Raw genomic sequence first — 17,106 nt, forward strand, 5'->3', positions numbered from 1 at the left:
CAGGCTGTTAGGAGTTCCTTTCTCTGTCCTAATTTAGTAGCAACCTGTTGTCATCTTTGCACTGAGCTGCCATGGCCAAAATACATTACATTTTAAATCTCTTCGAGGACAGGGACTGTACCTTGTTCATCTCCCACCCTAGATCCTGCTAAACTCCTACTCATTTTTCAATACCCTGATCAAGTGCTACATCCTCTGACTCCTCTGGGTAGCATCAACTGCCTTTCCTCTGCTGCCCTTTCAAAGCATCCTCTGTCTTTCTAAGAACAAACTAGACACTGTGTAAATGCTGAATGAATGAGTTCATGCAGGTTTAATGATTTTTTTCAAGATCACAGAATAAGCCAGAAGTGGAGCTGGAATTAGCCATTCTTCTTTTGTTAGAGATATTCTTTTGGTTTTATAAAAGACTTACTAACTAAACATCAACACCACCCCCAGATTAAAACTGCATAACAAGATGCAATTTAGTTCTTCTAAGAAAAGAGATTTCTTCTAAGAGAAAGGAATTTCTTTTCCCAAGTGTCCTGTTCTTAATACAGTTAGTTCCCAAAAAGAAGTCTGTCCTGCTCATATATGGATATAGTTATAGCAAATGTTTTTTAGTTCATCAGGGGCAAGTGTTTTTGCTTTTTTTAACACACACACACACACACACACACACACACACACACACACACATCTATCATGCTTGGGTATTTGTTGGTTAGAATATAGTACTTTGAATAATGGCTTACACCAATCTATTGCTTTCCACTTTTCAAATTCTGGTGAATTCCTACTCATCCTCAATAACCTGCTCAAGTGCTATATCCTCTGATCCCTCTGGGAACATTAGAGACCCTTCTTGCTCTGTCCATCCAAAGCATCCTGTGCCTACCTAGGTTGCATCACATTCTCTATTGCATGTATACATGTCTGCTATCCTCACTGAACTGTGAGCTCTTAGAAGAAAGGAACTAGTCTTTATTCACCTCTTTTTGTATATGCCCTGTATCTGACATAATACCTGGTATATATATATATAATATATATATATATATATATATATATATATATATATATATATATGAATGTTGGTAGCATGGAGATGGAAGGCAAAGCAATGATGTTCTTTAGAACAATATCAAACAATTTTTTTAATGTATGAAGGTATGATTATTGGCACCAATTTCTCATATAATAGGAAAGCAATCAGTTAAAGAGTCTTGCTCTTTTCTGAACTGCTGCAGTCTTTTAATTTTTGCACTCTTCATTTTCCAATATACATGCCCTTACTTGTTTTGTAGGTACATTTTTATCTGTGTACTTAATATACATTTTAGATGGAAGCCAGGGATAAAACCCACTGCTCAAACATGTAGCTTCACTCAGGGCTGGGTGTTTAGTTCTTTACTCCCAGCATTTTGAGTGATGCCTAGCACATAAACTTCAATAAATGTTTTTTTGTTTGAATACATGCACAGATAGGTTGCTTAAGGGGTACTTTCTTACAGTTACTATCTAGCTCCTCAAAGGGTAGTAGGTCTAGGATTTGGTCTCAGGATTCTTTAAAATGAAAACCAACCAGAAATCAACAAGAAGAAAACATGTAATTAGTTTACTTTTCTGTAAAAAGCTATGTTAGGCTGATGCAAGGTCTTTTCTTTTCATTTTTTTTATACAGCTTTGTAAGCTACAGACCCTCATTATTAAGCTGGGCAGAAGAATATAGGTATACCTAAGCGACCTTCTAAAGGCCATGCAACTGACTGGTGGCTGACTGACATGATTGTGAGTGCAAGGAATGTACCAGGATCAATCTCAAAGGAGAAAGAATACTCTGACTCTGGCCAGGTGGTTCAGTTGGTTGGAGTGTCATCTTGTACACCAAAAGGCTGAGGGTTCCATTCCTGGTCAGGGCACATACCTAGGTTGCGAGTTCAATCTTCAGTCGGGGCATGTACGGGAGATAACACTGATGTTTCTCTCTCACATCGATGTTTCTCTCCCCCTTCCTCCCTCTCTAAAATCAATTTTTAAAATATATCCTCACCTCGGCCAGTGTCACTCAGTGATTAGAGCATCAGCCTATGCACCAAAGGGTCATGGGTTTGATTCCCAGTCAAGGGCACATACCTGGGTTGCAGGTTTGATCTCCAGCCCGTCAGGGCACATACAGGAAGCAACCAATGGATGTGTCTCTCTTACATCGATGTTTCACTCTCTCTCTCTCTCTACCTCCCTTCCACTTTCTCTAAAAAATCAATGGGAAAAAATATTATCAGGTGAGTATTAACAATACATATTCATATATATATATGTATATGTATGTATATATATATATATATATATATATATATATATATATATATATATACACATCATCAGATGAGGATTAAAAAAGCAATACTCTGAGATGAACATCATTTGCAGAGTTTATATATGTTAAACACCAAGCTTTCTTCCCCTTTTTCTTCCCAAAATTTTTGTTAGTATGTGTTGTAAGCTACAGTCCAGGCTCCATAGGAATAATTTGGGAACTACTAACTGATTCCCTCTCAGGCCTACTGACTTCAGCTCCTTGCACCAAACTCTGCTTCTGCTTTATCTTTCATTTTCCTACCAGAATACTATATCTTGCTTTGAGGTGAGGGCTGGATCCTCTGATTCAGCCTTGGGCCTTCCCAAGACACAAAAAAGACTTGGGCACATGGCAATCTTCTCTTTGTGTGTGTGTGAGCTCTGGGGAAGCAAAAACTAATCATATGCTGGATTAAGGATCTACACTAGCATGAACCGATGATGAGCCATATCTTATATAAGTGCACGGTGGCAGCTGCAACCAGGAAGGTAGAGTAATGAGCAGCAAATGGAATACACTATTTGGTGTATCCAACAGGTTGCAAATGAATATCTTTATAAGCTGGGAAGAGGAAAACCACGAGAAAGCCAATATGCTCTGTTATAAGGTCATCCTTCAGATTTGTCTTTTGGTTTCTAGAAGAACTTTCTTTGGGTGGAATGATATTTTCTTAGACCCATTGCCAATTTTGTTTAAAACACAAAAATTTGTCTTTGGTGGGGGTAAGAGGTGGGGAAATTCCTACAACTAAGGCGTGGCCAGCTGAAAGTTTATACTCTAACATTTGTGAAACAGGATAGATAGAAAGTAGATCTTGTCATGTCCCATTCTTTCTTCAGTATTAGAAAGAAACACTTTTTTTAAAACATGGTATTTATTCTTCCTTAGCTGAAACCCTTAGGTAAGATGCTAAGATGTACATTCAGCTCTTTTAAAATGTAGGCATGTGAACTTGGGTCAAGGAACAAAAATTTGGGAAAGAGTTGTTGCATTTTACGCTAGCTCAAATTCTTTGAGCTCCAGTTCGATAAGTTGTCTTTATTTTAGTGAAATATGAGCATTGTTAAATTGATCTAAATTATTGGTTTAGAAATAATACCAAGGTCTCAATTGATCCCATGTAGCTCTTTTATTCAGACAGGCAAGGAGCACCTTCCCTCTAGAAAGCTGATTTGGGTACAGACGAATTCAAACTACAGCAAGGACCTAGAATGATTAGCCATGACACTTAGGTGGGAAGACAATGTTCAGGCATCTATATGGTATACAAAAAGCCCTAAAAATTACTGGAATTTAAATTTTAGCCTTGGATTTGAAGAAATTTGTGGCTTTTTCACTGGAGTGGATCAGGAAAGAGTATAATTATAACCCATGCAGAGTAACAGAGAGCAGCTAGAACCCCAGACACTCAAGACCTTGATTTATCATATATGCTCACTTAGGCTGTTAGTCTGCATCTATTTTTTTTTCCATCTGAATGCTTTCTAGGTTACTACATTCTGTTCTGAGAACTAGGAAATATTTTATTACTAGATTTTACTTTCCTTACCTTTTCCCCACACATTTCTTTGAGGCATCTTTTAAGGTCGTCACTTTTTTATGATTAAAAAAATGTATACCTCTGCTCTTTAGGCATTTTATTTTCTCTTTGTAGAAGCATCAAGGTTGGAAATGGAAAGCTGAAACCTGTAATAATGCATCAATTTGCAAACATAAATACACGTCAGATGATCATTAGCATTTTCCTAGCATTATCTCATGTAGCCTACACAATAAATAATAAAGTATGGTGCTGCATACATTTATAAGCTTAATAAGTCATTGGAAAAGGAACTATTTGTCCCACATAATATACAGTATGTAGTATATGAGGTCTGGATGCTGGGTCTACCTATCAATTTCCTTATTTGCAACCTATCCTTGAAATTTGTGACTATAATATGCTGGCTTATTGGATTCAATTAATGTCAAGTTGTGGCTCAAAACAATGAAAATCACTCATAAAGATGTTAGCATAAAAATAGGACTACAGCAGAACTTACCTCATTTGCTTGTGTATATGAAAGGGAACATGAATTTATTCTATGTGAGTGTGCTTGTATGAGTGTCAGTAGTTAGTTATCTTTTGTAGCATCTAACATTGAAAACAGGCAGCTGTAAAAAGAGCTAGTTACCTCCCTTGCTTGTCTGGCTGCTTTTGTAAATCTGCCAAACAAGTTGCTCAGCTCCTCCTGATCAAATGATCTTAGAAATGGCTTCCCTCCATTACACACTGTAATGGTATCTCCCAGGCGAGGCTTTCTGAAACAGCACACCCCTGTCTCTGATAGCAGAGTTCCCTTGGTGAGTGCCCCAGAACAGACAAGCTCCAAAACAAGGCCATCTAAGAATTGGTATTACCGGCCAATGAAACCTGTTGGAATTCTGTCAGTAAATCACCTAGCCTTGGGTCTTTGGATGAGAAAAGCAGTTGAAATCAGTAAGTACTATCCTGAAGTGGGTTGAAGTGAAAAAGCTAGAAGTTTCATATGAATATTTTTGGAATATAAAAATATATATATGAAGAGTGTGTGTGTATTTGTGGGTTTACCTGGATACACATTGAATAGGTGTAGTGAAAAGGGAATTGAGAAGAGTTTGAAATTCTAGTCTCAGTTTTTTCATTTATTTTGTCACCCTGGGTAAGTCACTTAACTTTTATACACTTTTAATTCCTCATGTGGAAAGTGGGGATGCTACTTCCTTCTTTACATGCTGGTGTCTGTCTCAAGAGCAAGACATAGTTCTATGGACATTACAAAGTCATATAGTAAAAACAATGAGGTGCTAATAATGGTAGCTGGTTTCTTCATCATGCCCAATTTCTTGGAAGTTAGACTAGTGCCCATATTTCCAAAGATGCCTTTTTGGCTCAGGCCTGCTTTGAGTAGGCATATAGACTTATATAACTTTATGACAAACTTACTGCAACAAATGCATAGCATGTATAGAGTTCAGTGTCATTATCTCACATGCGTATTTAATGCCTACTGGGGATAAAACACTGTATTAGGCAGTATGAAAGCATACAGTTATGACTGAGGGGTCTTACCCTCAAGGAGCTTATGTTCTAGTGAGGGAATGATATGTATAATGACTATGTGCAATTTGAAAGAAGATGATAGAAGTTCTCAGTCGGGCTCATCTAGCTGGCTCCGGTTAGTGGTCAATCTCTCTCTTGTCCATCTAGTCTGGGAATGGGAGTATGAGTTTGGAGCTACTAGGAGGCCAAGACTATGCCTTTTCTCTTTCCTGTAAAATGAGATAAATGTTCTTTCTCTCTACTTTTGAATCATAGCATATTGTGGGAATTAATGTCTAAATTAATGTCAAAATCTTCAGATGCAAGTTGCTATAGAAATGCAACATAATGTATTATCTTTCTTTTAAATTAATATACATTGTCCCCTTTGTGAAAGGCTAGATAATTACTTTTCTTTCTTTCTTTTTCTTTTCTTTTCTTTTCTTTTTTTTTGGCAATTAAAACCAGTCCACTACATCTTCTTCCATTGTCCGTCAGTATCTGAGCCAGTTGGTTCAGTTGCTAATAATGTGTCCACTATAAAGTGTATTTAATATCTGTGTAGGCTAGTTAGCAAAGCAGAGTTTGTTTCCCAGTCCCAGGCAATATGTGGAAGCTCAGGTAGCCATCGTGAAAACATGTGCTTTTATTTACGGGGAGCCCAGGAAAAAACACTGGCAGGTAACTATTAGATCCCTTTTCCTGCCACCAAAGTACAATTCATTCTGATAGTGAAAGCAACCTCATCCTCAAATACCAAAAAAAAAAAAATCCCTGTGTTGATATCATTCTTTAAATAGACATTGGCTGACTTTAAATCTATGTTTACTTCATACCTCAAAGTCTGAAAGCTCTCATTAAATCTTCAATTTGTCTTGATGTATAGAGCTAATTCTTGTTATAAAGATTTCTCAAATTGTAGAGATGTGAAATACCCTCATGTTTTATTACTCTTTTTGACTTAGTGAGAGTTCTTTGACTTGTTTACTTCAATTTTGAGATCCTAAAATCCATCTTCTTTCCTATGTGCTCCTGTCAGTTTGGCAGTCATCTCATCAGCTCAAAATGTCTTGAAACCCCATTTTTTTATGTAGGTATCTCAGAAACATTGTGAAGTTCACCCTGGAAATTTCCCCTAGGCTACATCTCTTTCCTATGTTAGATCCTCTAGTTTGATATCAAAATGATGTTAAGAATATTGGTGTGCTCGCCAATTTGTAGCAATAACCTTGTGTGGCTGGTGGTTTAGGAGCTTTACCTCTGGATTAATTAGATCATAGCTCTGCATCTGCTGGCCTGGGCTTTTCTTTTTGAAAGGAGTCCAGTATTAGTTTGTTTCTCATTGGGAAGATATGAAAATAAACAGTTATTTCGATTTTTAAATCAGACAGGATAATACAGTCATGTCAGTTGTCTCTGATGGCACCAGATATGATGAAAATAGTTGTTTAGGTTGCTTATGGCTTAATATATGGCCTTGCAAGTTGCAGGACTAATATTTCTGGACTCATTTTTACACACCTGGATAGAACACCTATGGCAAATGGCTATGATTGGCATTTTTGGTTGCATCCTATTCAACATGTATGCCAGAGTATGAATTTTGAGCACATTAGGGAGAGCATAATTGATTACCTATCTCTCCCTTGGTTCCTGAAATATGCAAATTGGTGACTTTTTTTTTAACCTATGGGGCATTCTTTGTCTACCTTGGCACGCACTGATTAAGATAATGCATTTTGGAGGAATGAGAGAATGATAGAAATTTATTTATAATTCCTAATCATTTCATTTAAAGTCCCATGCATCTTGAGAAAAAGATTTCTCTAAAATTCTTTGCAGTAGATCTCTGTGTCAAAAGCCAAGTCAGTGAAGAGCTGTGTGTATGTGTTTGTATATGGCCCTGTGTATGCATGCCCTCGTGCTTTGTGAGGAGAAGGGGAAAAAGAAAGAGAAAAAGGAAGATGAGTGAGGGGAAAAAAGAAGTAATCTCTCCTAGTACTCTGAAAAGGGGATGATTAGGCTTCTTGGTTATCATGAGACAAGAGGCTCACTTCTTTTTACTGATGAATTTATATTGTAATTACTGAGTGCTGGTGAACCTCATTAAGTTCCAGGGGCTGGATTATAAATATATACAATTCACAGAAGCCATTTGAATTCTCTGTGAAAAACCTATCAATCTGTGAACAGATATAACAGTTTTGATACTGGTTGTCCATTAAAGTTAGCTGTTTATCCACAGTGCTAAGGGCCAAGTTCTAAAAGTTAAACAAATGGCCTGTGGCTAGATCCAATGTGCCACTCACTTGTAAGTTCCTGTTCTGTTGCAGAAGGGAATGACAGCAGTTAAACTTTAAAGCTAAACATTTTTTAATTGGGTTCCTAGAGAATAATGGTGATTTTGTACAATTCTTGAAATAGAACCTTCAGCCGCCCCAAACAAAATAGTCTCTAACAAGATCTTGGTAATAATGACATCATAGTCAGATTGAACCAGCAAGCCATTAAACAGTATGCTTTGTAGAAAACTATATCATGGGAGGAACCTGTTTTGGTAAATAGGCATTGTTTACAAACATAACATAATGGAATCCCCTTTTTATCTACATTTGTGGAATAGTTGGAGGTATCTCACACTTGGGAAACAAATACATTAGCAGCAAGGTTTCCTTACATGTTCCTACCCTTTCACCATTGGTCTTCTAAAAGTATGCTTTGAAGCATTTGCTTTGAAGTTGAGTTAATGATAACAAGATGCTCCTGCATTATTCTCTTGCCACCAAATCAGAATTATTTGGAACCATTAGAAGAAGATGAAGATAAGTTGTACCTTGTAAAGGGTAACAAAGAACTGAAGTAATATGAGGATAATTCAAGCAAAACCAAATCTGAAATGTCTAGGTTAAAGGAGTGGTTATTTGGTTCATGCTACATATTCCTGGTGTGGAACTAAACAAAAATTCTTCAACTTCATTTTCATGTCTGTTAAATGTTTATTCCAACTCCTCTTATAATCTTCTGATGATTTTAATGGAATTGAAGCAAATTTAATTTACTGAGCAGTAGAAAGTACACTGTATAAGCTGGGTACTTTGAAGATGCCCATGATATAGACCACATCAAGTGTGTGGGGTAGACATTTTAGTCAGGGATTTCTAGTGTAATATAGGAGAGTATAGTATGAGTTTGTTGTTTGTTTGTTTTTTTTTTTTTTTTAAAGTACAAGTAGCCTTTCTCTCCCAACCTAAAATATACCAGGTCAAATAAGGTCAGAATAATCAGGCATCTTGAAAAGAAACAGGGCACTTACCTTGTGAGTCTCTGGCAGGAGCCCTTAGTTGGGAACAAAGAAGGCCACTTTGTTAGCCCCACCCATTTATCAAGAACAAAGGAGCCTAGTATTTTAAATTACATAGGTGCCCTAGAATCCTGACTGGCCCAGACTCTGACTAGCTTTATTATGCAAGACCAGCTCTGTATACAATTTTAAAGACGACATGCATGTTCCTCTGACTTCTTCATCTCAAGTTAAGTAATCAATCATCAGAAAATATGCATCATCTGAATTTGGTGGCTCCTCTCTCCATGTGATATAAATTTTTCAGAAACCTCTCTTTTAGGTATTTCTATTTAAACTAGAGGCCCAGTGCATGAAATTCGTGCACGGGGGTGTGTGTCCCTCAACCCAGCCTGCACCCTTTCCAATCTGGAACCCCTCCAGGGATGTTCAACTGCCCTCTCACAATCCAGGACTGCTGGCTCCCAACCGCTCACCTGCCTGCCTATCTGATTGCCCCTAACCACTTCTGCCTGCCAGGCTGATCACCCCCTAACCACTCCCCTGCCAGCCTGATCGACACCTAACTGCTCCCCTGCCAGCCTGATTGCCCCTAACTACCCTCCTCTGCTGGCCTGGTCGCCCCTAACTGCCCTCCCCTGCCGGCCTGGTCCCCCCCAACTGCCCTTCCCTGCAGGCCTGGTCCCCCCAACTGCCCTCCCCTGCAGGCCTAGTCACCCCCAAACTGCCCTCCCCTGCAGGCCTGGTCACTCCCAACTGCCCTCCCCTACAGGACTGGTCCTTCCCAACTGCCCTTCTCTGCCAGCCATCTTATGGCAGCCATCTTGTGTCCACATGGGGGCAGCCATATTGTGTGTTGGAGTGACTGTCAATTTGCATATTACCTCTTTATTATATAGGATACACAGTTCTATTGCAATAACTTTAAATTTTCATTTTTTTTACCAAAGTTCAGTATCATATGAGGTAGATTTTGTATAATTGAACTTTATTTAATAATCTCATATTCAGACATCACTTTTGAACTGAGAAAAGTAAAACAAAGAAATAAAACCAAAGAAAAAATAGTGCTTTGTTTCTGGTGGCAAATTCTTCTCAGTGACAAAGTTAAAACCATGAATCTTTCCAGAACAGAATAATGCCACTGATGAAATCAGTCTTTTTTTTTTTTAGTTTTTTGTTTGTTTGTTTGTTTGTTTGTTTTTGGTTTTTTGGCTTCCTAGTTTTGTTTTTTTTTTAATCTTTATTGTTCAGACTATTACAGATGTTCCTCTTTTTCCCCCCCCTTAGTTCTCCTCCACCTGGTTCCCACCCCACTACAGGCCTCCCCCGCCCCAACTAACCTCGTCCATAGGTGTAAGCTCTTTGTCCAGTCTCTTCCCGCACCCCCCACTTCCCCATCCCCCCCGAGAATTGTCAGCCTGCCCCCTTTCCATGGCCCTGATTCTATTACATTCACCAGTTTGTTCTGTTCATCAGATTTTTTATTCATTTCATTTTTAGATTCACTTGTTGATAGATATGTATTTGTTGTCACTTTGTTGTTCATAATTTTTTTATCTTTACCTTTTTCTTCTTCTTCCTCTTCTTAGGGAATAACCTTCAGCATTTCATATAATACTGGTTTGGTGGTAATGAACTCCTTTAGCTTTTTCTTGTCTGTGAAGCTCTTTATCTGACCTTCAATTCTAAATGATAGCTTTGCTGGGTAGAGTAATCTTGATTGTAGGTTCTTGCTGTTCATCACCTTGAATATGTCTTGCCACTCCCTTCTGGCCTGCATAGTTTCTGTTGAGAAATCAGCTGACAGTCATATGGGTACTCCCTTGTAGGTAACTAACTGTTTTTCTCTTGCTGCTTTTAAGATTCTCTCTTTGTGCCAAAACCGGTTTGGCTCAGTGGATAGAGCGTCAGCCTGAGGACTGAAGGGTCCCAGGTTCGATTCCGGTCAAGGGCATGTACCTTGGTTGCAGGCACATCCCCAGTGGGGGGTGTGCGGGAGGCAGCTGATTGGCATTTCTCTCTCATCGATGTTTCTAACTCTCTCTCCCTTCCTCTCTGTAAAAAAATCAATAAAATACATTAAAAAAAAAAGATTCTCTGTTTGTCTTTTGCCCTTGGCATTTTAATTATGATGTGTCTTGGTGTGGTCCTCTTTGGATTCCTCTTGTTTGGGGTTCTCTGTGCTTCCTGGACTTGTAATTCTATTTCTTTCACCAGGTGGGGGAAGTTTTCTGTCATTATTTCTTCAAGTAGGTTTTCAATATCTTGTTCTCTCTCTTCTTCTGGCACCCCCATCATTCGGATGTTGGTACGCTTGAAGTTGTCCCAGAGGCTCCTTACACTATTTTCATATTTTTGGATTCTTTTTCTTTTTGCTCTTCCGGTTGGGTGTTTTTTGCTTCTTCGTTCTTGAAATCTTTGACTTGATTCTTGGGATCCTCTAGTGTACTGTTGAATCTCTGTATATTATTCTTTATTTCAGTCAGTGTATGCTTAATTTCTGACTGGTCTTTTTCCATTTTTTTGGCATTCTCACTAAGATCCTTGAAGGTCTCACTAAGTTCCTCGGATGTTTCTAGAAGATTCTTGATAACCTTATAACCGTGGTTTTGAACTCTATATCCAGTATTTTGCTTTCATCCATTTCTTTCATTTGTGACTTGTTTCATTGTCTCCACATTTTGGCTGCTTCCCTGTGTTTGTTTCTATGCACTGGGTAACTGCTAAGTCTCCTTGAGTTGATAGAGTGGCCTTGTGTGGTAGGTGTCCTATAGGGCCCAGTATCTCAGCCTCCCCAGTCACCTGAGGTGGATGCTCTTGGTGCACCCCTTTGTGGGCTGTGTGCATAGTCTTATTGTAGTTAAGCCTTGATTGCTGTTGTTATCACTGGGAGGAATTGACCTCCAGGCCAATTGGCTGTGATGACCAACTATGTCTACACTGGAAGATCTGTTGTGCAGGAGACACCCTTATGGGGCAGGACTTGCTTCAGTGGGGCTTTGGTGCTCACTGAGTCTGTCCCTTGAGTGTGTCTCTTATGGATGTGAAGAGTTGTAGTCCAGTATGGTCTCACACTGACCACTGGGTACACTGGCTCTTGGATCTCCAAGGAGGTGCAAGGTCAGCCACTGTCTGGGGCCACCCAGCAGGAGCTACAGAGACATCTTCAGATTCTTCCTCTTTGTATGGGGTTTAGAAGTGCCTAGACGGGGCCCAGCTGTGAAGCAAGGCCAGCTGCTGCTGCTGCCAGGCCTTGGACCTTCTTTTGGAAGCTCTGGGGCTCTCTGACCCACCTTCAGTTTGACACGTTTTAGGTGGAGAAAGGATAGGCCTTTCATATGCAAAAGCCACTGTGCACAGCTTGGGTGGTTTTGTAAATTGGGTGGGCGTTGTCTCTGGGAATCACCAAGGCGGAGCAACCAGCAATGGCTGCCAGTCAGCCCTGCACCAGAGGGGTCCCAGCTCAGGAACAATGACCTCTGAGAGCACCTCTGTCTGAAAGAAAGCCGCCTTCGCATTCCTTCACTGATGCCAGACAATCCAGTTTCTCCCCGTATGTGTCTGGGACCCCCAGAGTCTCACCCAGAACTGGAGTTCAGAGCAAGTGGGAGCTTGTATCTCCCTCCTGATTAAAAGAGCAGCACATCCAGGTGCCAGCACTTTCCATGCCTCTGCACCTCTTACCAGTCTCAATGCACTTTCTTCACCTCTGTAGTTGTGGAACTTCCATTCAGCCAGCTTTCCCGTGGTTCTGAGTGGCAGTTTTTCTGCCTTTTAGTTGTAATTTTGATGTGGTTGTGAGAGGCAGCAAGTATAGTTGTTTACTTAAGCCACCATCTTGGCTCTCTCCATGAAATCAGTCTTAAACTCACTTTTATTTGGGGGAACCAGTGAATTTATAAGGACCAAATTAAAATACAAAAGGGAATATAAACCCATTAGCACTAGTTTAATATTCTAATTAAAATAGGCACTAGTATATCCATTAGTAGTCCTTATCCTTGACATCAGTTCGTTTTAATTTTGCTGTATACTATAGTTTCATCTACATAGGAAAATGGGAGACTTGTTAAGTTGTTGCCATTTGTGACAAAACATTTAATATTGAGTATTTTCTTTATCATGCTAACTGAAAAAGAACACCCACAGAATTGTTCTTAATTTATTAAGATAATGCAAGTCATGTCACTTAGGAAAGGAAAAGAGATCTCTTGTCCAAATCAAGATCAATCCAATCATCATCATCATTGTTAGTTGGCAGTCACCTATGCAGATGGAGAAGCTATTGATAATCACTTATTCTTAAATATTCACAGGCTGTATATATTTGAGAATACTTAGAACATAGTAAAATTTAAAAAAAATTTCTTCATAACATGATGTAACCTAATTAGTGTTCAATACTGAAATCAATAAACATTGTAACAACTAAAGAGCTAAACGTATTTATGACAGATTATTTCTCATTATAACTGGTAATGAGGCGATCCTGGTTTTATTGTTGTTGTACTTAGATTTGTTTATAGTAAATATTGTTGGGATAAAGTGATGTACTAAGTTGTGTTTGGAGAGTTCTTTTGCTCCTAAATGAGTGCCAGTTAATACTTGAATTTACAGAGATTTTGTCGCAATGAAATTTGATTTTTCTTGTATTTAAACTGAAGATTCATTTGGAAAGTACTCTTAACACCTGACTTGCCATGGCAAGTTTCAGGTCCCTAATGAAGGACTTCAATTAGAATAGTAAAACAGCTGGAAACAGAAACATTTCTTTGGAAAGTCCACGCTTTACAGTTCACTTTACCCTCCAAGTGGGATAAAACCCAAATATATTCAGCCTTAAGCACAAAATGCAAAAGTAATGAAATTAAGAGCAAATAAGTTGCTAAAACCCAGACAGATTCTTACAACCATGTTACCCCTGTCAACTTCTTTGCTCCCTATTCCAGGACACATAAAATATGACAATGAGTAGGCTTTTAGTGTCTCCTCAGGAAGTGGTCCTCTCCTTGGAGCTCCTCTTTGCTCATGGTGACATTTGCTTCAGCTTTATCTTCTACCTGCTACCCGAAGATGGGGAATTATTTCTTATATCTGTACACCCCAACTCTGCTGAAACTACCAGGTCTACTAGATTGCTTCTCAGTTCTTTCTCATAAAACGGTAGAGTATATTTTGTAGCTCAGGTACACACAAGTAAGAATCAGACACCAAAGGCATCCCAATGTCAAAGCATCCAACAAATCATTCTTATGGGCCATTAAAATCAACAGCCAAATCTGTGTCAATTGTGGATTCTGAAGAGGTTATGGCTACCCTACCATAACAATGATCAGGATAGAATGTTTAAAGAAGAAAGATTGTAACTTGTTCATTAAAAGACTTGGTGTACAGCAGAAAATATAGTTTCATTGTGAGAAAAGGAAGGGACCTTTTATGTGTTTGTGTGTGCATACTGAAAAGCGATTAATCATAGCCTTCACTTTTCTCTTTGGGAAATTCCACTGTTGGTCATTAGGGAGGCAGTACCTTTTCCTCTAGAAAAGAAAACCTTCAACATGATCAATGAAAAACCTGAGACAATATGATACCAATACCTTTGTTTCTAAGATATTAGAATCCCTATATTTACTAGATTGTTTTATAGATCTCTCTTTTCTTAACCCCTGTTTTCTCCTCCTCCTCCTTTAGGAGCTGTGCAGTTAATTGTAACTGAAAATGTCTGACAATCTGGATAATGAAGAGAAACCCCCAGCTCCACCACTGAGGATGAATAGTAACAATCGGGATTCTTCAGCACTCAACCACAGCTCCAAACCGCTTCCCATGGCCCCTGAAGAGAAGAATAAGAAAGCCAGGCTTCGCTCTATCTTCCCAGGAGGAGGGGATAAAAGTAAAGTATCAGTGGCCGGGCATTGAAAAGGGGCTAGTTTATTCTTTCATTGTCACTTTCTTTCTTGGGTAGTCATTTCTTGAGCATTAGCTATTTAGGGACTGCCTGATATTTATGTCTACTTCTTCAGAGGTTGCATTTTGTCAGAAGTTAAAGTTTGATTGATGTACTGTGGTATACAGAAAATATACTTATGTTGTATTTGCCTTTTACATAAAATTGAATTCATAGTGTTAAGCCAAGGGAACTCATAGCAATAATACTGTCTTGAATATATAAACTACTTTCTTTCTGATAACTTAGAGGAGAATTTACAGTAATCTTTTCTAAACTACAAGCTCTCCTTATTGGAAATTGGACTATAGGTGGATGTACTTCTATATACCTTTTTGACAGCTGTGAAAATTTTGAACTGAGTATACAGGAGTCAGTCCAAGTCATTTGTTTTCTTTCTCATTTTCTGTCAGTTGTCCCCTACACAACCAGGCCTATTTGCACTGGATATTACAACAATATATTATCATTTATCCTTGTGTTGTTCATAATACCATTTGGTGCTTAAAAATCATATGCTGACGCTTTGTAACACTAGGGGATATAAAATATCTAGTAAGTAATTGTCAGGTTGCATTAATTAACCTAAAGTTTAAACATGGCTTCTATAAATGTGACTATTGAGGCAGAATAGAGTAGATGAAGTGCAGAGACAGTTACCACAGAAACTTGCCAAAAGGGCAAGAAGGGTGATGTCTTTAGAAGAGAAAATTATCATTCTTCATCTGCTTCTTCAAGGCAAAACAAATGGCTTCATAGGTTGCTTTCGCAGTGTTAATGAATCCATAATTTGTACCATAAGGAAAACCAAATTTTTTATTAAGGTCAATATTGTCTCTTGTATACCGTATCACTTAAGAGATGTTTTATCCCTTGTGACATAAGGATGGAAAACTTGGAAATGATGTTAAACATCTGTATTAAATACAAGCAAAATAATAAGGAAACACTTTCCATGTATGGGATCTGTGACCACGTAAGAGGAATTTTTGAAGAAATATTTTCAGACACTGAAATGGGTACAGAAAAAATATTTTCTAGGAACAAGGGATAGTTTGAGAAACAGGGAATGCCATGATCTGGAGACCAAGTTTTATGTTATAGTGGTGCCAAAGAAAGAACTACCAGAGCCTGTGTTGTATCTGCCACAATTGCAGAAAGTAATTGAATCAGGGGATTATGTGTCTGTGCAAATCTGTGCTGTTGAGACCACCATGCTTTGGGAACCCTTGAATAATCTTACTTGCCTTTTTGAAGAGTAGGAGCCAACTGATGGTGGTATGAGGTCACCAAAAACAGGGAGGCTTACATTTGTGGTTTGTGCCACTACTTCAGGTGGCATCATAGTGAAATCATTACTACTCTACATGAAACTATGCCCAAATCTTCCCAATGGAAAAACCGAGCCAAGTTTCCAGTGCATTTGCGTGCAAACAGAAAAGCCAGGGTGACTCCTTCTCTCTGTAAGGAATTGTTTGCAAAGTACTTTCTTGTGGAAGTTCAAGACTATTTTTTAAAAATCTTGAATTCAAAGTCCTACTGATTTTTCACAGTCCTTTTGGAACCTCAGATGTACTTGCCAATGTGCATCCTAATGTTAAGGTTGATTTGATAATTAGTCTCATGTCTCAGATCCTTGAGGCCTTAGATCAGTGTTTGATCCAGTCATTCAAGAAGACTTAATGCCAAATTAATAATATAACTTTGTTGTTAAAAATCTCACAAAGGTTCCTCTGTCTGAAGATCCTAGTGCATGGGATTCCTACACCATCACTAATGCTATATTCTTAATAAAAGAGATATTCGATAGTTTAACAGGGCCTTTCATTAATACAACCTGAGGAAAAATTTGGCTAGATATGGTGAAATATCTTTCAGCAGTCCCTCCTGAAAAAAAATATTGCTATCAAGAAGAACCTATGGGTGCAGATGAACATTTGGCACAAGCAGTCATTGGCTGAAGTTGAATTTGAACCTGTTGACACTAACCCAAGTGATGTGATGCTGCTAGAAGATGACTTTCAGGAAAATTCCAATACTCCAGAGATGATTATCATAAGTGATGATGAAGATACTTAAAATCTATGAAACTGTAGCAACAGAAGCAAATATTTTAGAACAAGATTAGCACCTCCCAAAAAAAGTTGGGAAAATTGATACCTTTACATGTCAAACCTTACCTCTTCAAAGCTTGAGTAATTTAGCAGAATTACATAAAGAGGTATTCTGGTGCCTTAAAAAAATATCACATTGGACAGAAACCAGCGGAGCTTAAATCATCAAATACCAATGCTGGAAAGCTGATAAGCTGCCTTCAGATGAAGCTTGAATGATTTACTTGAACTCTATAAGGAGATTCTAAGAGTCTTTTGACAACGCCATAATAGGAAGAAAGCAAACTCAGAAGAGCCTAAAATTCAGCCTTGGGCAAACTACGGCCCGCGGGCCGG

At 38.6% G+C, this 17,106-nt stretch overlaps 1 protein-coding gene across 10 annotated transcripts in view; it reads left to right on the forward strand.

The window, feature by feature from the left end:
• Positions 1-17,106, forward strand: part of PAK3 (p21 (RAC1) activated kinase 3) — a 450,753-nt gene that overhangs the window by 262,791 nt on the left and 170,856 nt on the right. For all 10 annotated transcript variants that reach the window (XM_080652995.1, XM_080652994.1, XM_080652999.1 and 7 more), the window contains one exon: positions 14,401-14,602. In XM_080652995.1, the coding sequence (XP_080509121.1) occupies positions 14,428-14,602 (175 nt within the window). In that variant the 5' untranslated portion in view covers positions 14,401-14,427. The remainder of the gene's footprint in view (positions 1-14,400; positions 14,603-17,106) is intronic.

The sequence above is a fragment of the Plecotus auritus genome, assembly GCF_963455305.1.
Source record: "Plecotus auritus genome assembly, chromosome: X".
Classification (NCBI taxonomy): domain Eukaryota; kingdom Metazoa; phylum Chordata; class Mammalia; order Chiroptera; family Vespertilionidae; genus Plecotus; species Plecotus auritus.